This window comes from Scomber scombrus, chromosome 15, assembly GCF_963691925.1.
Source record: "Scomber scombrus chromosome 15, fScoSco1.1, whole genome shotgun sequence".
NCBI classification, from domain to species: domain Eukaryota; kingdom Metazoa; phylum Chordata; class Actinopteri; order Scombriformes; family Scombridae; genus Scomber; species Scomber scombrus.
This window is the reverse complement of record NC_084984.1, coordinates 28751407-28776376: the sequence shown is the minus strand read 5'-3', so window position 1 is coordinate 28776376 and position 24970 is coordinate 28751407. Positions and strand designations below refer to the sequence as shown.

The 24970-nt window shown below is 40.3% G+C and overlaps 1 protein-coding gene across 1 annotated transcript; it reads right to left on the bottom strand.

Moving 5' to 3' along the window:
- Nucleotides 1-63: 63 nt before the first annotated feature.
- ror2 (receptor tyrosine kinase-like orphan receptor 2) lies at nt 64-24523 on the bottom strand. The gene is made up of 9 exons (XM_062434220.1): nt 24304-24523; nt 23486-23557; nt 12798-13085; nt 12499-12529; nt 5951-6072; nt 5533-5847; nt 5023-5277; nt 1889-2094; nt 64-1521 (listed from the first exon to the last, which is right to left on the bottom strand). The coding sequence occupies exons 1-9, from the start codon at nt 24521-24523 to the stop codon at nt 64-66; spliced, it is 2967 nt and encodes a 988-aa protein (XP_062290204.1).
- Between the last annotated feature and the right edge of the window lie 447 nt (nt 24524-24970).

Below are 24970 nucleotides of genomic sequence, written 5' to 3'. Positions count from 1 at the left end.
TATGGCAAGCAAGTACAGCTCACAGAATATTTGAACTCTACTGTCCTTCAAACAGAATCACACTTATGTGTCTGATGGGTGGATCGCCAAGTCATCAGTCTGTGGATGGTCATTGTCACCTAGCAATTCTGTTTCAGGCACTGACAAGTGCACATTATTCTGTAGCTCTTCCTGGGATGCCCCATCAGCTAAGTCCTCATTATTGGCCTTGGAGTCCTCATTTAGCAAAGCTGCTCGTTCTGTCACAGAAGTGTTGGAAGGCGCAGTGGTGACATAGCCTGTAGATGTGGAACCACTGCCACTATGGTGAGAACCAGCCTTGTTGACCATCTGTGGTGGGTGGTGAATCTGCTGGTGAGGCATAGGCATGGATATTTGCATTGGGTAAAAGTTCTGTAGGTATGGGTAAGCTGGCATGGGGTGGTATCCATTGACAGGGATGTAGAGCTGTGGAGGCACCACTTGCCGATGCATTTGACCCTTCATGGGCATGAACTGGGGCTGGTGGAAGGGTGAGCTCTTTTTAGGGCTGGTGTAGCGGGATGCATTTGTTGTGCTCATGCTGATGTTACTAACAGGGCTGGTGCTAAGAGAGCTGGTCTGGGTAGTGTTGCTGGTGCCTGAAGTCTGAGCAGAGCTGTTGTAGTTGGACAGACTCTCCCAGGAGCGCAGACGTGTATGGATGTCCTTAAAGCGAGGTCTTCTTGCTTGGAATTCACTCCAACACTCCAGCATGAGGGTGTAAATCCAGGTTGGGCAGTCATCTGGACAGGTTAGTAGCTGGTGGCTGCGCACCATCTCGATCACATCCTGGTTAGAGTAGCCACAATATGGCTGCAGACCGTAACTGAAGGTTTCCCACAGCAACACACCATAAGACCAAATGTCTGAGTCAGTGGAGAACTTGCCATACATAATAGCTTCTGGGGACATCCAACGAATGGGGAAAGGACTTGTGCCCATGAGATTGTAGTAATCAGCTGAGTAGACATCTCTGAACAGGCCCAGATCTAGGATCTTGATGTTGAGTTTGTCAAGGACAAGAATGTTTCGGGCAGCAAGGTCTTTATGGACTACTTGTTGACTGGAGAGGTACTCCATTCCGGCAGTAATCTGGGTGATGATATGAAGGAAATCAGCCTGCTCCAGTGTGGATTTGACTGTCTTGTCATCATCTGAGCTGCCGACATCTGAGTTGGGAGAGCGCATCACCAGATACTCATGCAAGTCACCAAGGCTGGAGTAGGTGAATATCATGCTCATTGGCTGCTCCTTGGTGACCACACCCAGCAGGCAAACAATATTTTGGTGCTGAAGATGCAGGCGGAGCATTGCTTCATGTCGAAATTCCTCACCGAGTGTGGGATCAACCTTGTCCTTTAATGTCTTGATAGCCACCACCTGGGTCTGCTCACCAGGCACTGTGCCATACAGGTGGCCCTTGTAAACCTTGCCGAACCGGTCCTCACCAAGCTCCTCCATAAATCGTACTGCTGACATGTTGATCTCCCGCAGCTTGGCCTACAGAGCAATGCATACAAATACATGTCATCAAAGTGTTTAGCCAACAGTAAAGCCTAATGCCCAGGAATGCAAATATTCTTAATTCAGGTGTTCAGTAGTCTCTTTTTTTCTACTACCAGGTGTACAGTGTAAAACCAGCACTACATTAAAGAGGACCTATCATGCTGATTTCCAGTTTTACATTTTTATTTTTGGATTCCACTAGAGTATCTTTGGAAGCTTTGTAAGTATGGATGACTCTGCATAAAAAAAGATCTCTATGTTAAGGGACAGTGTTTTCAATGTTGCATTAATATTGGTCTGAACAGGGCCTTACTTCAGGAAGAATGTACCAATGGGGGTCTTTACTGTGTGTGTATCCTACCTGGTGTTTTTGCTGATTGTGGAGAGTAAGCTCCATGTCCTGACTGGGTGAGCAGTTGAGCTGGCAGCGAGGTGGTGTGCCAGTTGAATCCTTTTGCTTATTGCGGCACATGCAACCCAGAAAGAAGAGGCAAGCAATGACCAATGGTATGGCAATTGCAGGAATTAGAATGAGCAGAATCTCATTCCTGGGGTTCTCTGGAGGCTCTGGGGATAGAAGGACAGAAAGGAGAATAGAAGCACCTTAAGTTCTCTGATTTGTAATGTGCACAATCAATAAACCTTTATTTATTATATCAACTAGGGGAAAGAATCACAGTCAAACTCATGATATGATACTCATAATATTCTTCCCACAATAACAATATATCACAACAAAAGCGATTCTGCAACACACAACATATCACAAAGCATTAAAAAAAGTCTGATGAGGGACAACAGAGCGATGATGATGCCAGGCGCCATATGAATGTAGTTCTGGTGACTGTCAAAGTTCAAGTAGACTCTCTGTGTTTTCAGTGCGGACACAGAGGGTCTGACAGCAGCTGCTCATGGCCAGTTATTATGCTTGCATTTCTTTTTCATTGTCATCTAAAATTGCTGTCTGTCTACCATCACCAGTCTTTCAGCACCTCTAGAACGAGGTGGAGGATAGTGGCAGTTTGTTAGTGGTAAGCCAAAGAAGCCATTCCAAGCAAACTATGTTTAAAAAAATGTATCAATACCAGGCGTCAGTATATCGATGATGTATCGCAAGTGGAAATATTGCAATGATATGTTGCGATACTTTATACTATTTTATGTCTACTAATATTGACAATATTGGGTTGTCTCTATAAATGAGGATGAGTTTTTAAACTGTTCATGCTCCCAAAAAAGGGCTGCGATGATTACGTGATATGGTTCATGGAGAGAAAAGGAGAGAGGGTGGGGACAGTTCAGGTGGCCAATCAAAGGGGAACCACCACGATTAAATCCGAAGAAAGGCGCTGGTCAGAGTGCAACTGGATGGCATCAGATTGGGTGATGCGGTCATCACGGAAAATTAAACGCATCAGGAATATTTTTGTGGCCTTGACTTAATTTTACGGGCATCATCCGATACAATATAACCATGGTAAAGCTGGTGGGCAGGGAAGGAATGACAATGTGGGATAATGCAAATGGCACAATTTGAGTGTCAGAGCAAGGAGAGAAGCTGGCAGCCCCTGTCACATCTGGGGGTGAGGTAGTTGTTTAAAACCCTAACCGGTAGATCTGGGATGAGTTGGATGAGAGATAAAGGAGGGGCAAGGGAATGAGGTACGAGGTGGGGGAACGAAGGAGGGGTTGAGGGGTGGGAAAAATCTGTATCATGGAGTGAGAAGGAAAGGAAAGGAAGGAATGGTAATGCTTGATGATGTGGACAGTGTAATTTAGATGAACTACAACCCAGACCCCAGCGCGGGCTGAAAAAGTCCGGGGCTCTGTATTATGTTGGCTCAGTGGCTGGTTGTAGGGATCAGGGGGCAACAATGATTGTCAAACAGGTCATTGTCTGAATGGTTGAGGACCAATTTGTTGTTGATAGCAGTATATGTGAGAATAAATGAACAAATGAGAACTGAGACAAATGGGAAAGAAAGGGGTTTGCCTATATAGTTTGACACAGCTGATTGAAAGTGGAAGTACTGAGTAATTACCAATGGTACACTTATACTCTGTACTGGCATGGATAGCCCAATTCGAGCACTGTGTTTTCTTAAGGTGGACCTGAATCTCCCACAGTTTGCAGGAAGTAATAAAACTACTCTGTTTATGTTAAGTGGACCACCTGTGTGACTAATTAATCCAAAGCCACCTGCTGCCAAAAAGTTGTTCGAAGTAATTTGACAGAGCAAAGGAGGGCCTTGAAAGATATCAACACCCTCTTTAAAGAGTTGCGTGCCAGGCAAAGGGAGGAAGACAACATTGTGGGTGGTTTCTGTTGTCCTTCAAAATGTCCCTGGACCTTTTTAGCAGCAGCTGGTGATAAGTGAGTTTCACTGGGCCCTGTGTTCCATTGTACAAAAAGGAATGGTATTCATCCATCATAAACAGGTGAAGACTGCAGAGCCTGCCAACACCATCTACAGCATATCATCAACCTTCAGGCAATCGTGTTGGTTTAGAGATGTAGAGACAATGATTAAATCAATTGCCTTAAATGTTCCATTACAAGCAGCCGCATCTGTTGTTCACACAAGCAATTTATAATGCAATGTGACATCCACTATACAAAACAGTAACACTAAACTCAGCTGGTCCAGACAGTGCTGCTAAAAGATCACCATACATCACTGTTCTGAGGCCTGTGTGCAACCACAGCAGTAATGTGACACTTTTGTTCATGCAACGTGCCAGTATAGTACTTGCAGAGGTACTGTTACTGTAATTAATATCAGTGACAAAATGACAAAGGCTGCACATGTGAAAGCATCAGAATGAATCTGGTATTGAGGTACATAGAACTCTGTAATTACACAGGTATTTTTTTCCTATTTATTAATCCTGGCTTTTCCATGTTACTTTCCTTATAGTTAGGAACCCTACCTTTATGTATGCCTATATTCAAGAAAATAAATTCCAACCATATGGAACATTCATTAAAATGTTAATTTCAAGATCAACATTTTCAGCATAGAAATGCCACTGAAATGCCAGGATAAGAAAATGGCTGATGATATGCCACTGTTGGTTCATTGCTACTGCTGTTCTACTGCAATATCACTTATAAACAGCATGTCACTCATGTTCTACCGGCAGATACCTCTTCCCACTAACATATACAGATTCTTGCTGGCATTTGAACCTGCTGTTAATGTTATGGTATAAAGTCTCTTACATTCTCTTTTTTATGTTAAATCATTTTTATCACAAATTGGCAGTAACACGAAAGATTCTTCCTGTTTCTATCTTTGTTCAACACAATGTTTCACTACCAAACTGTCCTTTATCAAAACTTACTTTATCTTGATCTAAAGACCAATCACAGGACAGCTTTTTCAAAAATCTTTTTAGCTGTCATCCTTATCTATGCTTATCTAAACCCTTGATTGTGACAGTTAAGGTTAAAGTGGATATTGACAGCGCATCTTATTGCAGTATGGTACTTACTGCAGGGCTGGATGTCACACAGGTCAACCCTAACCTGAGGGTCCAGGGTGAAGCACCAGGGCGCCTGCATCTGGCCTCCGGGGTTCCGACAGAAGTTGTGGCTCCCCCAGAGCTCAGGGTACTCCTGGGACATGTGATGACTGTGAGGGTACTGAGCGCTCCATGGCTGGCAGTGGTGACCGGATTTAGTGATGCTGACTGTACCCTTGTAGTCATCCCCGCTTCCATTGTAGCAGTTTTGGTCTGTGGGGGAATCTGTAAAACAATCTGTGATTCAATATGGCTGCTTCTGCACACCATAGAGAGGTGGCCTTCATTTTATGGGTTTCCAAAATGATTGGATTTTCAGAGCATTTCAATTTTTCAGCTAGTTTAGTGAGTGACACATTTGTGTACGTGTGTGTGTGTGTGTGTGTGTGTGTGTGTGTGTGTGTGTGTGTGTGTGTGTGTGTGTGTGTGTGTGTGTGTGTGTGTGTGTGTGTGAGTATGCATGCTGTGGTATCGACTTACATGGACCCAGTTTTTCTGGTGGCACTCCTATCCTCATACAGGAAGCAGCATCAGGTGTGCCTGACCGTGGTAGCAGATGGCAGTTAGGAAGCTCCAGCTGCATGAGGATCATGGGATTGGATCGGGCAATGGTGTACTCAGCATGGCACAGGTCATTCTCCAGGGCCTCACACTCATCTCGGCAGAGCTGACGCTGCCGAGGGCCCCGGGAGGTCTCATCACACAGAGGGAAGACGTAGTAGCAGAAAGATGGGATGGCAAAATTGGAGCACTGATCTGACAGGTGAGTGGAGGTTCCAATCATTGTGAATGCGGCTAAAAGGGAGTAAACAGAGACACGTGGTTAAACAATTTATGTACATTCATCTCACAAATCTGATGTAATTAGTCAACTACGAAAGCCTGTGGATTCTCGTACCTGTGATGCGGTTTTCACTCTCACCCTGCATCTGCAGAGATTCAACATATATGCTCTGGTTTCCGATGAAGCGAGCGCAGGCAATGCCTCGGTATGGCTGGCAGAAACCTTTTTCACGTGGCCTAAAACATCAAAACAAACTTTGTTTCAGGCACAAATGATTTGTAAAGGCAGTCAGCCAATCAAAGATGAAAGCAAATAAGAAAGAGAAAAAGAAAAAGAAAACCTTGATTAATCCCAGCAGTTAAATGCAGTAGGCTATTACAGCAGCCAGTTATTCCTAGTATAATCAACTAAATCCAGACTGATACATTGACTATGCTTTAGGTAACTACAGCTTGACTGATTCCTATTCAGAACTTTACTACCCCATTAGGAAATGTGTTTGGCTCAGTGCTCGAGACATAAAACATCATAAAATCCACAGAAAAAATAGAATGCCCAATAAAACCTCAACAAAACCACAATAAAACACATTTGATGACACTGTGACAGAAAAAAACAATAAAGTCAAATAAAAACAGTCAATCCAAATATTGATAGAAAAGTGCAAATGACCAGCAAAAAGACCTGACTGATTAAACCTGCATCTTATACAGAACGATAGCCGAAGCAATAAAAGAGATCTTGTTTTATTGTTTATTTCTGCGGATCAGGTTGCTACTGTGACTGAATTTGGAGTGAAGGGGATGGGTACTATACTTTAAAATGTACTAAACAGAAGTATTTAGGAATAAGTAGTATGTGAGGACACTGTAAACTGAAAAGAATTAAAGGTCTTGGAACTAGATTTTGACACATAGTTAGGCTGGGTCATATGGCCCCCCTCGATTATATTGCAGTTTAGTGTTGCTATAAGAATATGCAACAAATAACATTATGTGCAGCTGATCAGCACAGAGTGAACATGGGGTTTTAGATACTGGAGGCCCACTCTCCTCTGATAGTAATCAAGCCTTGCCCCAACAGAGAGCACTCACTCACTAATAGAGAGTTATTTTAATAAACACACATAACATTACAAGACAGGATGTTCAACATCAAAGTTAAAAACATATTTCTCTGTATAAAAATACATAAAAAGAGCTAAAAAAGACTTTTATAATCACACACATAGACATGTGCATCACACAGACACACATAATCATAACCATAACCAATACTTCCCCTTACCCCAACCTTAACCACTTCTTGACTGTGTACGTCACGTACAAGGTGGAAAAGTCATTACCTGCCCCTTTAATCCTGCTATGAAGAAAGAGAGGCCATTTGGAAGCAATGGATTTACTGTAAAGCTCTACATTTATTAATACAAACTCATTAAAGGACTTTTAATGAAATTGTTAAAAGAATGTAGTTTCCTCTTGACCGTGAACCTTATCAATTCTAGTTTGACAAAACTCAAAGTCCACTTACTGGCTACTACGTCACTAACAAACCACCACTTGCATCAAAGATGAGCAGTGAGATCCCTTCCACACACAGCAGAACATCTAGCCAGCCTAAAGAGGGACAGCTGTGGGGAACACTACACCAGTGAAACAACAAGAACATTGGATAAGAGACTGGATGAACACAGGAAACAGACAACATCAGCTGTCTATGAAAACCACTTGTGTCTCTTTGATCTTTCTTTGAATGTCAGTGGACACGAACAACACACATATCCCTAGAGCCTCACCAGTAGCAGGCCTTATAATGACATTTCTTCGGTGTGTGGTGCTTGAGGAAATGTCATCTGGTCATTAAAATGAAAATAGTTCATCCCACTGGGGATGTGCTCAGTACATTTTACATCAGTCAGCAGAATGTCAAGTGTACAAGAGATATGATTTTATAAGTGCAGCACAAGTGTTGGTAAGGCGGTTTATACCTTGTTGCACCATCTAACAACCACTTCCTTTGATGTGTTAGCCCTTTTGGACTGTTGCTGACAGGACAGCAAAATATAGCACTTCTACAAAATGAAGGTAAGACACACAGGAATGTGTGAGGAATACAGGTACCATATTCATACACACCCAAGCTGAATATTGGGCTTGCCTGTAGACAACGTTTATTAGTGTTTGTCAGCTCAGGATCTGCAGATTACAATCCACCAATAGTCCAAAGTAGACTCCAACAGTTAGTCTGCAAATGAATCAATGTGGGTCCTGCTCAGATACACAGGATGAATTGTGAAGTCTGGCTATGGCTAGTAGAAAACGACTTCCTGTAGCACTCCTTGCAGAGCTGGCTCACATCTTTATGTAGCACTACGCAAAATCTGACCCTTGCCATGAGACCCTCCAGTGTCCCAGTACAAAAACCCTGTCTTGTACAGTCACTGTCATTACACATGTCTGCTGAAAGTAAGACAACATATCAGAATGGCCTAAAACAGTTGGTCATCTGTTAAATGTGGTTACAGAAAAGTAAAACAACTAAAAGGATTGAAAGACAGAAGATCATTTAAAGTTGGTCTGTGCAGTTTTCTTTTAAAATTGTTCCTAATATTTTGTTAACATACATTGGGGGGGGGGGGTATAAAGAACACCTTGTATAATATATATACATATATGTTTGTGTGTGTGTGTGTGTGTGTTAGTGTGTGTGTGTGTGCGTGTGTGTGCGTGTGTGTGTTATTTACTGTGGCTACATGCCATAAGGTTGAGCTGCCAGGTCAGTCAGCCAGTTCTGTGTTGGTGTTGTACAGGAAATGACGTTGATTAAACCTACTAATCTGAATTTGTTTTCAAACGTGGCTCTTTTCTAAGGTCATTCATATGTTCTGTTTGTGCTGGGCTTAGTCACTTAAGCTTGACTTAAGTCTTAATCCACAAAACAAACAGGCTAAACCCAAAGCGAGGGATATACAGGCAGCAAAGGCCTACATGCTCACTAAAATCAGAGGCTAACTCAAAGCTGTAGAATGGTGGATAATGCGTTGGCTGCTTTGTCCTGGTGTGTGAACACAGAAGGCTGGGAGCCTTCTTACTTTGGATTACCTACAATCACATTTCACGACACAGGATATTTCATTCAGCTGCTAAGTATGTGAAGACATACTGACGATTCTATTCTCAACAGCAGTGCTTAAATTCAGAAGCTACTGTTCAGGAGAAAACCTATTGGTGCTTCTTATTTCGACCCATCAGCACACTATTACATCTTATTGCATACCACCACTTAAATAAATAAAGGTGTTGTATCAGGCTTCGTTCCCTTTGATCCCTTCTTTTCTTGTCCAAACAAGTCTGGAGAGGAAGTGGAAGTGTGTTGCTGCTCTACTGATCTCTGTCACTTCAGTGTAATAATTGTAGACCACACCCACCAAAAGTGTTTCATGTCATAGTCATCTGACTGACTGACTGACTGACTGACTGTCTGACTGACTGACTGACTGACTGTCTGACTGACTGTCTGACTGACTGACTGACTGACTGACTGACTGACTGTCTGACTGACTGTCTGACTGACTGACTGTCTGACTGACTGACTGACTGACTGTCTGACTGACTGACTGACTGACTTACTGACTGACTGACTTACTGACTGACTGACTGACTGTCTGTCTGACTGACTGACTGACTGACTGACTTACTGACTGACTGACTGACTGACTGACTGACTGTCTGACTGACTGACTGACTGACTGACTGTCTGACTTACTGACTGACTGACTGACTGACTGTCTGACTGACTGACTGTCTGACTGACTGACTGACTGTCTGACTGACTGACTGACTGACTGACTGTCTGACTGACTGACTGACTGACTGACTGTCTGGCTGACTTACTGACTGACTGACTGACTGACTGTCTGACTGACTGACTGACTGTCTGACTGACTGACTGTCTGGCTGACTTACTGACTGATTGACTGACTGACTGTCTGACTGACTGACTGACTGTCTGACTGACTGACTGACTGTCTGACTGACTGACTGTCTGACTGACTGACTGTCTGACTGACTGACTTACTGACTGACTGACTGACTTACTGACTGACTTACTGACTGACTGACTGACTTACTGACTGTCTCACAAACTTGGAATGTTTTGAAATTGAATTTTAATGAATATAATACCCCAATATTAAGTTAAGCCCCACCAATATATCAGCATGGCCAAAAGATGAATTGCAAACTAGGCAAAGTGGGATATTGCCCAGACTAAAAAAGGTCCCAGATGCAAAGCTCAACTGTTGTAATCCTGCATACTATATAATTAAACAAAAAATAATGTCATGGTTACCATGTTAAAAGAAAGTAGTTAATCAGTTATTATATTAGCACAGTCTTACTAATGCAGACCCCCCCAAAATCGTTCCCTTTCCCCATTGACAGACGTTGTACTAATAACAAACTCCTCCTAAAGAATTAACCTAATGAATTAAAGGAAGTGAAGCCTAAATGAAACATACTCAATCAAATGTATAAACAATTTCCAGTATGTCATCTCTAGTACCATGTAATGCATACAGGAAATAATATTTGATCCATTCACACCATGTCCTGAAATTCAGAGGCATGTCTACAGACTGATGTAGTAATATCACGACTGCTGCTCCCTCTGATGAAGGGCGAGGTATGAATGCCCGTTCATCGCTGCTTGCAGCTTTAATTTGTGTTTATGTCCACATTTCCAAAATAGTTGGAAACTGCCGCCATCTGTTAGTACTGTGGTCTGCAAGTGTGCCAGCCTTAAGGAAAAAGACTGTGATTTATGTTGGTGTGACACTCTATTTTGTTAGAAATGTTCTGCTAGTTGTATGTCTGTGTGTGGGCAGTATGAATGAGGTAGAACTGTGTATTAATACCAAGCTTAAGGGCTGTACAATGTATTGTCAAAGGGGAGGAGGGTGAACATATCATTTAACCTGCCAGTACCAGTGAACCTTCACATCATACTGTTACTGTGTACTGTTACTGTCACACTAGTGTTTTATACTGTTACTTTGACACAATAATACTTCATAGTGTTATTTTGACATAGTTGGTTTATTCTTCTGACATAAGACAACTACCCTAAACTGTAATTGTCACAAGGAATCATGTAATTACTGTGGCACCATTTCTTCACTTATTAAATGCACCAGGACACCTGGATAAAGCAAATAATATAAAAGTATACTACCCCCCCCCCCCCCTCCCTCAACATGAGATCAAATACATTGGAAGAGTCATATTGTTGGCAGATCAGATAAGTTCCTTGGAAGAGACATTCAGGAACAGTTGCTCTGACTAAGGACACGAATCAGCATTCTTTCCAGTTCAGAGCAGGCCTGTCCTAACCGCCGACTAGTGTCTGACTGTTGGTCGAAGAATCTATTCTGAGCCCCGTGCTGGTGAGTCAGAGGGAGAGAGAGAGAGAGAGAGAGAGAGAGAGAGAGAGAGAGAGAGAGAGAGAGAGAGAGAGAGAGAGAGAGAGAGAGAGAGAGAGAGAGAGAGAGAGAGAGAGAGAGAGAGAGAGAGAGAGAGAGAGAAAAAAAGGCTGCATGTCATGCTACCCTTATGGGATGGTCGCATCAATCAGTGCAGCATAGCACAAGGTCTTCACCATTTCTAATAGTCAGTCAAAGTAGTGAAGGTATGAGAGTTAGCTGACATGACTATGCATGTCCATTTTTGCCTTGGGCAGGCACTTCTAACACCACAAACACACACACACATTTGCACTTCTACACTTCTGAGGATATTCATTAACTACAATCATTTCCTTAACTCAAACCTTTTAATTCTTCCTCACCACCACAAACCAGTTGAAGGAAGGAGAGTGGTCATCTTTAAATCTAATCAAAGCTCTAAAACTAAAAATTCCATCTTAAAATGATTTTAAAACCTAAATCTAATACTAAACCATAATCTAACAAGATTCTGGATAATCTACATTTCATTTTTATACTACTTTTTGTTTACATATAATTTACAGACTGTAAAAAGAGGGGTGTAAGCTTAATTGACTTTTTCTGAGCCATGGTCAACAACATCTGCTCTTTGATGTCCAGCTCTTCCTGTCTGCCTTCTCTGTCTGGAGCTTGCTGTCTCTACTCCTTTTTAAGACTTTATCTGGATGTAGATAGATTCAGAGTGCTATGGGCATACATTAATAACCATCTTTGTTACACTATAAAACGTCTGTGGTTAACAGCTGTTTTTTCAATGGAGCTGAAATATAAGACATTGTGGCATGAAATATTTTATTCTTTTTGTCTTTATAATACTTCAGACTGTGTGTTTTTCACAGCAGAAAAATATATCAAAATGTCCATGTAACCATTCAATGTAATACTGTTCTCAACATGTAAGTTCTAAAGAGTTATAGGACTGTCAAAATGAGGCTGAATACAAAGTTTCTGTGTTGCAATGACAATTTCTGTTGATTTTATTTCACCTCGATTCTAACGGTTTGTTTTGTCATATTTCACAGAGGCTTATAGGATGTGAAGGGTTGATACTCAGAAAATGCAGATTTTCTAAACAAAAATATCCTTACTTTTCTTTCTGTTGCTGTAAGAACAATTATTTTCACACACTTAAATATGTTATTTCACAGTGTTCACTTACATATCTCCTGGGCCGTGTGTGGGAGTCTGTCCTGTGAATTTAAAATAAAACATTAAAAATAGTGTTAACAAGCACAGTATTCATGTTCAGGGTTTACTTCTTTACACTTGCAAAGACACATTTAATGGTCATTAATGGCATCAGTCAAATAAAAATGCAAGCTCTCTGCAGGAGCCACTGATCTCATTAATGAAAAACACTGCCTATCATGACAGGAGTTTCATTCATTCATTTTGTCATTTTCATCAAGTATATAAATGAAACACCAAACATTGCATAAACATAAATCTGAAGCTTACCTAGTTTAACATAGAGTACGCCTGTGGCAGAGATGACTTTGAATGAGTTGGTTGCGACACACTGATAATATCCAGTGTCTGTAGTATCCAGGTCCTGGATGCGGAGCTTGGAACCTGCGTCTGTTTTGCGGATGGTTATACGTCCCTGCTCCTGGACCACAGGGGCATCATTTTTCAGCCAGCGGATGGTCGGTCGAGGGTTTCCTGTCACTTTGCAGTGCAGTGTGGCTGTCTGGCCCTGGTGGTGGGTGATGTTGTTGACTGGCTCCTGGAACTCCAGGTAATAGCCTTGAGGGGGTGAAACACAATAAGTTAAAGGTTAGAAGAGGCTTTAGGAATGAAAAACAGACAGGATGTGGTTTATAGAAACCTTTCATTCATGGAACATAGCATCAGTTCAGGCAGAGCACTGATGTGCACTGACGTGGCATCAGTGACTCATTCATTAGCTGTTGGGTTACCAGCTGACTAGTAACGGCAAATCTAATCTATGCAGTTGTAAAGAAAACCTATATAGTGCTATTCTAGTCTTTCAACCACTCAAAGCACTTTTACACTACAAGTCGGGAGCAATTTGGGGTTAAGTATCTTGCCGAAGGACACATCGACATACCAACTGTAGGAGCCGGGAATCGAAACCCTGATCTTCCGATGAGTGGTGGACCTGCTCTACCTCCTAAGACACAGTCGTCACAACTACAACAGACTAGAGAACATTTTCCTAACCCTAACACAAACCACCTCCAGACATTCATTTGTATGCCTCTTCAGTCCTGGATTACATCAACATATGCACTGATAGAGTTACTACCTGCAAACTGATCAGAACTTTCCCTAGTCAGAAACACTGGATGAACTATTGCTGCAAACATGTGATGATGCCTTCAGATCAGGTGATGTCCAAGCCTACAGCTCTTACTGGTCTAACATCAGGATGGACATCAGGATAGCAACATAAATACAAACAACAGAATGAGGATCACTTTCATGACATCCAAAGCATGTAGCATAAACCAACAAATACTGCTCCTCCAGTTAGCAGTGAGTCAGATTGATATCTTCTACTCTGCTCTTCTACATTGGGAAAACATCTTATTATCTATTAGAACTTGCTACTATTTGGATGCTAACTGCATTTTGTTGTACTGGTACCAACTGTATGTAATTACAATAAGTTGAATTTAATCAAATCTAATAACCTCCCATGATCAATCTGCTGATACGCTAATGGCAAAGTGGTTTACAGTTGCAGCTCCCTCCTGGACCTAGACCTCCTCCTGATGTGCTATATTTAGTATTGTTGGTTTGTTGATTGTTTGCTGGGATGATGACTATTTGGATCTTAGAGAGCTCCCTCAAAGAGCCATTTCCACCAAATCTCACTGTAGAACTATTTACTATAAATCACAGATGTGTGCCCAGAGGTTTCCAATACAAGATGTGCTCACTTTCAGTTTTATGTCCAAATAAAGTGGTAAACTGAACGGATAAACTTTGATCTTTGTCTGACTGCTCCTGCTTCTGGACCAGTTGTCTTTTGGTGGTTGCTTTCTGAGATCTCAGGAATGAACATGATAGGAACAATGTAATCATAACTAATAGAAGAGATGTCAAGTTTTTCCAATACACAATAGATCCACAATGATTTCTCGCAATACCAACATTTTAATATGATACTCAAATCATATCAATATCTAAAAAGCAGCCAGAAGGCTAACGTTCACATATCATGGCCATGATTAAAAATCTAAATAAACGCTCCACTCATGTTAAAGTTTTCCCCCATGGTGGAAGCAACTTAATATTTATGTCCTCATTAAACCAGTAAAATATGTAAGTGAATGTGAATATAGTGACTTGATGATAGGTGAGCTTGTACTTTACAATTAAACTCAAATATTAAACCTGATTACCTGATTTAAACCAGTTGACAAACATTGATATTTGATATGTTTACCAAATTAATTTCAATTTCTCTCTCACCTTCATAGGGACTTAATGTTGGAGTGAGATGTGATTCTGTGGTTGGAGTTCTTTTGTAAATTTTTTTAAGTCCACATTTCAGTCTCAACAGTGACTACAGGGCTTTGCAAAGAGAAGCATGTGGCTTCAGTCTGGTTCCATGCAGGAAGACAAGAGAAATTCTACTGAAGCAAACAAATGACTGAACATGTGGCAGCAGCATTAAGCAGCCCACCATGTTCTGAATGTCTGCCAAAGACCTTGATGAAACCCCTGGAAAGAGCCAAAGATGGAATCATCTCACTTACAGAGCTGACAAAGACTTTCAACTGACACCCGACTATCATGACCAAACTTCTCTGCAAAATAATCAGAGATAGATGTAATCTTTGTTCCACAGGATTTTGTTTTTACCATTGTCAATTTGTATTTGAAACTTTAAATGTCTGATTCACCCAAATCACATAATTGAATCTTTTTTAATTTACAACAATCCTCAACATGGAGACATAAAAGCCTCCTGGATAAAGCCTGACTGGCACTAAAGGCTATGATACCCATAGAACACATAGTTATATAGTCATATAAAGAAATCATATAATTGCTAAACCATCCAAAGATCATCTAAATGATGCCTTTTATTTCAGCCTGCTGTTAGCAGCATTGCACATTTTCTGGTTGTTTTGATGTTTCTTGCCACAGTTGATTTCTTTACTACATTTGCTACATACATTGTCCAACCAACACTGGATTTTTGAGGCTGACAAAAATCTAAGTCTTTAAAAATCAATAATGATATATTGATATGATTATGATCCTTTATATTTGGGCCATGAAATGTGATGGCAACATTATTTCTCAATGACCGCATTGGCATTTCATGTGCTGCAGTGTCTTGTTATTTATTGGCTGATATAAACCCTGGTATTGATAAGCTGATGCTGTTGTGACGAGCATCAGCCAATTTATCCCACCAGCTCTCATACCTGTGAGGGCCATATTCTATATTGCACAGTGCAGATCAAAACCAACAATTATTTGATCTACTACCAAGTACTTACCAAATGTGTATGTGTGTGTGTTTGTGTGTGTGTGTGTGTGTGTGTGTGTGTGTGTGTGTCAAAGCATGATATATCTTATATCTCTATTGACCTGCTGTTGACTTCCATTGTTGTCCAAATGACAGGATCACATGACTATAATAGTCAATCCTTTCTTATTTCAAGTATAATGAGGGCTCCATTTGAGATGTTTTGGTGTTGATGCTGACACTGATATTAAGGAGCAAAAAAATTCTGATATGGATATATTGGCCGATAATGTTTAATGTACAGTATATGTACATAAACACACTCAGATTTGGTTATCAAACCCTTGTGGTTAAAATATGTAATGGAGGCTGTGATATTTTACAATTTAATAATAAACTTTATTGTGTACAATGACATCAGTGCAATGAAACTGTAAACAGCACTGGGAATTTAATCATTATAATTAGCTATGAATTAAAAAAACAACAACATCCAAACATGTATATATTAAACTTGAATTAAAAAAAACGTTAAAAAACATATGAGACTACACATTCACCGATACTGATATATCTGTGATAGGTCAATATTGGCCAATAATATTAGTTGACTGATATATCTGTTGGGCTCTAGTTGAGAGTCAATGTATTGCTTGTTGCTTATCACTTGTGCAGCTGCAGAAGAAGGTTTGCAAAAGCAGTGAACAGTTTTCAAGCGGCGCGATTCAAGCGATTTTTTTTGCGTCAGACGCTTTTGGTGTGAACGCAGCTTTACACAGATGTCCAGGGCCATTTATGGACACGAAGGTATCACTTTGTGATGGTGTTGCCTACAGGCTGTATCTATGCTTGAGTTTGCCAAGTTCTGTTTATTAAGGCACCAGTTGTGTCAAATATTTAGATTTGGAAGTTCATATTAATATTAGTGTTGGAGCTCTGACACTGACATTACTAGTTTCTCCTGAAATTCACATGCAGATGTATCAAAGTTTGGTAAGCTCACTAAAATCTGAATTGATTCCCTCCTCAGATGTTTTTCAGTCTGTATTCCGTTTGTCATCCCTTTATTTTCCCTGTTTTCTCCCCATAAGATCACAGACATAAACATTAACTGACTCCAAGGCCTGTCTATCCCAAACACACATTTATCTTTGGGGGAGCAGGATATGTGGACATACATGATGAAATAGATGCAGTTTTTTCTCCATCGTGACCACAGTTTTTGTCTGGTTTGGAGGATGTTTATTTGAGTTCTGCAGAAGCCAAGAAACTGTTGTTTTTTTCTTTTCTTCTTTTCTATATGTTGTTGAATTTACTGTATCTGTATTCTGATAAGCTAATAGGTGAAAACTATGTATAATTTTAGATAAAGGAAGTGAAACTGCTTAGACTGGATTGACTTCATATAGTAACAATGTAGGGTTAACAGATGTAATATATGACTTTCTCCCACACAGTTCTTTCTTTAATGTCAACTAACTCAAAAGGAACTTGGCACTTTAAAGTATCCAGTATTTTATTTCAAACTGAAGCGAAGAGCCTGAAGAACAAAGATTGTGTAACTTCCCAAATACTGGAAGGGAGCTCTTAGAGAATGTGAGCAACAATGAGTATTCACTACACATACATGAATGAACATTAAATCTTAGTTAAGTCAACAATATGTAGGCCCAGATTAGCACTCCCTCGTAAAAATGTATGACACCAGTGGTTTGAGTTCTGCTGTTAGAAGTGTGGCTGACAGCAGATAAAATAAAGCTGGATAAAAGGCTTTTCATTATGGAAAGAGAACAAGAGAGAAAGACAAGGAGAGAAAGAAAAAACAAAGGTAAACAAGGACAAAAGCAAAAATGTTCACAGGCCACTGGAGAGTGGGCAGTGAGCCACTCATACTCCAATTGGAAAATGACTCCAGTGCAGTTTCTCTCTTCCTGCAGGCCTGAAAAGTTGCTGGCTGCTGACCAACTGTTGATTCAAACAACTCTACTTCAAAAAGCCTTAGAGTCAGACAGATACAGGCTTCTTGTTATCCTCCAAACACTGGCGTTAGGGTATTTTTTCAATTTAAATTGATGATAATTGCAGATGAAACAGAGAGAGAGCAACACGTTCAACAAAATTGCAGTTGAATGGAGCAATGAGATTCTTCTGCCATAAATTCAAATATTTAGCATTTATATATTATAGTTATAGGGCTATATTTAAGCATTTATTAATTTATAGTATTTGTCAACAATTATAACTTCTCCTATGAACACATTTTTATAGTATTACAACAGTGTTTTATTACATTATCATTCTGTTTATACAGCAAAAAAAACCACAAGAGGAGTTCTAGATTTTCACAAATAGATTAATAATGAATGGTAACAACATTATAGTGCACTATGAACCATTAATCCAATGTCTATGGGAGGCCGTTTAGGGTGAAAACATTGAAATATGTGCACATACACATTGAAATACTTGCACATACATTGACATGATGTGCAGACACGCACTGAAAATGTATGTGCAAGTATTTCAATGAGTGCACATTGTCAATGTGTGTGTGCACTTTTTCAATGCGTATGTGCACGTTTTCAATGCGTATGTGCACATTGTCAATGTGTGTGTGCACGTTTCCAATGCGTATGTGCACGTTTTCAATGTTTTCACCCTAAACGGCCTCCCATAAATGTCTATATACTACTTATGAATGATAAACAGGAGTCTACACACACACACACACACACACACACACACACACACACACACACACACACACACACACACACACACACACACACACACACACACACACACACACACACACACACACACACACACAGGAGTTTACGCAATGGAAACAAGAGATATGTGCCCAGCTTCCCATCCTGGCCACAGCAGAGTTCTCCACACAAGAGGCAGTGAGGTCACTGTGCAGCTCTATAATTATAACATCTTCATCCTTCATTTAAGGATGTTCTGCAGCTGAGGGAATGCATGTGTGAGGGCAAGGAAGGGGAGAATAGCTGAAGCAGTCAACATGCAGATGTAAAGGAGCCTGACTGTTTCTCACAGTTGATTAAAGGACTCAAAGCAAACACTGAACTCAATCAACATCTCATTGGTCAGAATTCAGTAAGTAATGATTATATGGCCACAAGTACAATGCAATTCGAGCGTGTAAGGAGAGATTGTGTTATTTACAGATCATATAGGCCTTTGAAATGATGATACAAATAAAATGGGCTAACATGACATCACATTTAGGAGCCCTGCATAACTTTACGTGTGGCAGGGCATGCCATGTTGTCTTCTATAGAAAAATGGTTGCTAAAGCACTGATGTAAGAAGAATGACAACACTTATATACAGTATAGATCACTAAATCCCTGTGGTACAATGCTTAAAGTAAGATGGCTTGATTTTTGAATGAGGTCTACTGATGACCTGCAGCTGGGGTCCCAGCCTCTAACAGCTGCCATACTCATGTACAGAACAGAGCAGGAAGATGCATTATTGACAGCTGATTTGTAACTCTGCCTTTGAATGTGATTGTTTGGAACAACTATAAACATGTCTGATTTCTGAAGTAGTCAAACAACACATCACACTAGCCTTATAAAACTTCATAAACTGAACTTTAGTCACACTAGATAATTGTGTGGCTCATTGTGTGGGATGAAACTCAACCTCATCTTGAACTCTCAAGATCCAGATGTTGCTGAAGTTTCAGAGGTGGCACCTGAGACAATACAGGTATTTGTGACAGCTCCACGTACTTCTTGATTAATTTGTTATTTATGGACCCCATGGATTACTTCCACCCAGTATTGAACTGGGCACTGAATGGGAATGTCACCGTAGCACCACAATGTAACTGTTAGGACCATGCAATGTTATTAGCATAAAAATGGAAATTAAAGAACTAATTAGGCGGAATGAATATATTTTCATATAATGTCAATAGTACTGGAACCTGTGACCTGTAGAACTTTATTATTCATGGTATGAAGGTTTATGTAAAACCATTATCCACATCAGTTAAAGGACTTTATTGTAAGAACTGGATATCAGACTCAAAGATAGCACCTATTCACTCGAATGAAAATTGCTCACCTAGCGCATTAGCCCAAAAAGATTTCTAGCTTCCACATTGCACAGCCCACTCATTCCAACTCAGCCCATGGACTTCACATTAGAATGATATCACAGACATGAACAATGGGAACATGCCATGGAAACAGGCACTGCGGGAAATTGGCAGCAAGGCTGAGTGGCAGCACCATGTCCATCTCTCTTAATACATCCATGGTCAGAGGGCATTTAAGAGTGCAGCACAATATTGTATTTAGTTAGCACTGGCACCAGCTGTGTTGACATAATAACAGTCTGTGACACACACATCACATTGTGAGATAATGACCATGTCTTCAATGAGGTGAAAAAGCATCCAGTCCAGATTAGAATCCTACATTTATGACTCAATCTGAATCTGCTGCTTAGTTTTGGCTGTATTATTGTATTATTGTGAATCAACACTTCCAACTTCCTTATCAATCACTGCTCTCTCACAGAAGCTAATGAAATCCAGCAGAGGTAAAGGAGGCATGCTAGCATGCACGCTGGGCTCACTTTTAATAATCCACAGTGAGATTCAGACATCATCAGTGTTGGTCAGAAGCCAAACTACTTTGTGACTAGTACAGGACCTTTGTGGAGGCACGGCTGTCTCAAATATCAAGGCTGAAGTGCTTGATTGATTAGTCCAAACCCCAAGAGATGGAGGTAATGAAAAACAGCTTTTTCTCAAAGCTGGATCTCTGGCAAGCTTCCCAAGCCTGTTCCACTCAGACCACCAGCCTGTTTATCTGAGAAATGACTACTCAGGAAATGCAGCATATGACAGCCAAAATGGTGGTGTCAAAATAAACCTAGCTTCAGAGCACTCTTAAATCAAAGAGATATTTGGAAGAAATATATCAAACTGTTTTGTTTAGATGCTTAGTGTTGTTTTTCAGTGTTACCATCATGGCCAAACAGCTGAAAGCTCTGGAAAAGGCTTTTTAAAAAACTGATAAGCCATAAATAAACTAATTTAGTGATTTTGTCTTAAACGTTATCTTCAAGAAAAGTTCAAGAAAATGTATTTATAATATGATATGCACAATCCATACATATTATATATACAATACATAATAGAATGTACATTCACATTATAATCTATTCCACATGAGCCAGGAGAATGAGATATAAATAATGACCACACTTACTATACTTACTTACTACTTAAATCAATGATATATATGAACATAATGCTTTGAGGCTAGCCCTAAAACAAGCTGTATATCTCTGCAGATATTCTTCTAAAAGCTCATAAAAACTATTACTGCTGACTTTGGTCCCTGCAGAGCTGATGGCCATTGCAAACAGTCCTCAGGCTGTACCATGCCATTTCCATACTGTGGTATTAAACAGACCCTGGTAAAACAGTGTTGAAACTTCCCCTTAAATTATAGCATGATTGATGCTCACAAGCCAGGAGGCTGCATTCAACACCCACCATGGCGCACACAGAGCTAAGCTGAGAGGACAGGGCTTAAAAACCAGAAGGCAAAGCCATTAACATGCTGTTTCTAAGCATTAATGAACTCTTAACTACAGCTGAGAGGTCTGATTGTCGCCAACACTGACTTCTGGAGGACATACAGGCTGAATCAATGGAGAAGAATTAGCTTGAAAACACAAACAACTGAAACTTGTTTGAAAATTGTTGGACTGCTTAACCGCTTATCAGACTTCAGCGTAGCAACATAGCAGCAATTAGCTCAGTGAATGTAGTGTTACCATGACGAATACTGACAAATACTGACAAATACTGACAAATACTGACAAAACTACGGTCCAAGTTGTAACAAAGCAAATGATGCTGTAAAGGGTGAGAAAAAAACCCCCAAATCCTACAATGTGTTAGTCAAACGCTCTGACTTCCCTACTCAGCCCCAAGACTGTTGGTTTCTACTGAAGACATACATATTTGAAAAACTCATAAATATCTCAAACAGGTTTTGAAGAAGGCTTAGTCATTTCATAAACACTAGTTTAATGACACTAGTTTAAAAAACAAAACAAATCATTACTTTAAAGAAAGGAAGAAATGTTGCATTTGCTGGGGATTCTCTTTAGAGGTGGATGAATCTACACTTTGGGCTCATTGCATCAGCAGAATAGTGTTTGTGGGATACAGTCTAAATAAACTGTACAAACAAAAGTGTGTGTGTGTCATCCAGTGCAACAGTGTGATGTGCTTTTAATATTTTATAAGTTCTACACTGATAATGGCACTCTAGGCTTCTCCACAACAGGACTTAAACCAAACATGTACACCAAAGTCGAAGAAGAAAAGAATCTAAGCAAGAATCAATTATTGATCTGTGCTGACAACACATATAAATAACACTGTGATACAAATGTAAAATAATACTTGACACACTAAAACAGTTCATTATTCACAGGGAAATAAAACATTTTGCCTGTTTTTCATGCCAATACTTCACAGACTTTCAACACATTGTGCTTTATTCCTCTGAGTTATGTTCTTTATGTATCCGTATGGTTTTAATCATGTAAAAAAAGGGCTGCCAGTAAACTGTAGGTCCTATCTGCCACCCTTTATGGCAAAGTAACGTTAAGAACGTGTACAGTGAATGGAAATAACATCATTTATTCAGATTAGCAGAAACTATAGCAGTAGAAACTATAAGCAACAGCAGACACTATAAACATGTCTTACGTTGTTTGATTTACATTAGCAACAGTAGGGCATATCTGCACATCTCTACAGTCACATCATATTTAACCACCATATGTGTGGAACTGGGCACACCTTTTAAACAAAGTTAAATTAATGAGGTGTGTGTAGATAATAGCATGAACAGCTTGATAAGCCTGGGTTAAACATGAAAAGTCAGCTTTAACAAACAAGAAGATCCTACAGCAAACTTCATTTATTTTGTCAGATAATCCAAAGGAGTCCAGATGTGACTGACTGCCTACATTTACATCTGGTCATTTGGCAGACACTTTCATCCAAAGCCACTTACAAGTAAGGCAGGACAATAAAAACTATCGAATTTGTTACACCTATATATATCCTCATATATCATATACTGGGGGGACATGCAATACCATGCCATTACATACTGGTAACTTGTAGGAAGTATGGAGCTGGAGCTGGTTGAGGATTAGCCTAGCTTAGCACAAACACTGTAGGCGGGGGAAACAGCTGGCCTGGCCCTGTTTGAAGTTCAAATCTACACCTCTACAGCTCACTGATAAACTAGATGGATCTCATTTGTTTGATCCATAGACAAACATGAATATCATCTGTTACATGGTGGAACTATTTTTTTCATAAACAGTTTATCCATCCACACAAACCTTCTGTGCAGGCACAGCAGTACTAAACCTGGCAACCATACTATCATGACAACAGTCCAGAAAAGTGTGTGCAGCCACTTTGTCTGGTTGGTCATTCATCAAGAAATAGTTCCAGCACATAATTCACCCTCAAATATGTTCCCAAATCTGTTTTTGTACAGATTAAGTAAACAAGATAATGTCAACATGGTCATTAGTGAGCTGTAGAGGTGTTGGTAGATTACTTTTGAACTCTTTTTTCAAGATAAAAATGAAGAAGTATTGGACTTACCCTCAGCTGTGGGTGCTGCTCCACTCTGTGCTTCAGCCACACCATCTGAATCTGCTGACAGACCAGGATCAGCTGCAGAAACATGCAGGAGTTAAAACCAAGACAGAACAAACAGACATGTCTATCTCAGTGGTAGTGGTCCCCAGAGGATGCAATGTTTATTATTGACAATAAAAAAGAGTTGGACTAAGGGAGCTATATAATGAACTATGTCAAGACTTGGCAGTAGTGGTTTGCCCTAAGGCTGGTGCTTACAAAGACCATCAGGCCATTAATATTACGAGTTCATCCTCTTGGGAGCATAAACATGCTTGGTAATGCTCTGATTGTGTACAAAGTTGACAGTTCAGCCTGAGCTCACAAAATGTCCAACGTTAGAATTGTCCAACAATTTTCATAACTTTCTGAGAAATGAAGCTCACCTCACACAGCAATTAGCCAGAGTGAATGCTACACCAAGAATGCTTTAAGGAGTTTATACAACAACACTTCATATAATCCAGTTTGTTTGAAGCACGCTGACACCTTTAGGTTTTAGGGAAAAATACAGAAACAACACATGGTGGCAAAAATGCTGCAACAGAAAAATGCTGACTTTGTGTTTGGTTTCATGAACATTTTGTTGTCTTTAGAGGATGCAGACCACCTGACAACATAACAATAGAATAAGAGTGCAATGACAATCATTAGGAAGTATGAATGTTTCAGTGTTCCCTGCCACTTCTCTCAGTGCGGCCATAAAGCAAACTGGCTTTTTCTTCTGATATACACAATAGACATTCTTTTTGTTTTTCATGAGGAATATGTGTAATGGATACTCTGGCTGCTTGGTGTGATTGGGTCTGGCTCTCCCTGGGAGCTAATCAGGACCAGGCGCATGTGAATGGACACAATGTATGGTTCGGTTATTAGCTCAACTTGACTTGGCATTGGCTCCAGCATTGGCTCCTTACTTCCCTGTGATACAGGCCATGTGCTTGACAGATGTGGGTGGTGGAGGAAATTGGTGGTGCCGAAGACTTCAGTGAAATAACCCATACAGCATTCCTTTCAGTGGCCACACTTTCCTGTGTAGATTGGTGTGTAATCCAGTCATAGATGCAGGCAGACAGGGAGACATGTCTCCTTCACTTATAAGGAGGATGGATTATTTCTGCATCAGATGCAGATGATGTATTTTTATTCACTTGGTCTTGGCATTGCCTGTAAAATCATTTTTATTCTTTTCATCTATCCAGGACATGTCCTCTGAGATTTTGAGCACGCACATGTGACCAGCCCTAACTTTTAGACATCCTTACAATGTCCTCTAATCATCAGAGCAGCAATGACCACACTGCAAAGATGAAGTTCAAGCATCAAAACTAACTCATTGTTTGATGTTTCCCTTCATCTTGCTCAACTCACTGCTCCCATCTGTTGTAGATCTACTTCAGAAGTCACCAACTAAAAAACTGAATGGAAACAACGGGGAGTGATCTTTTT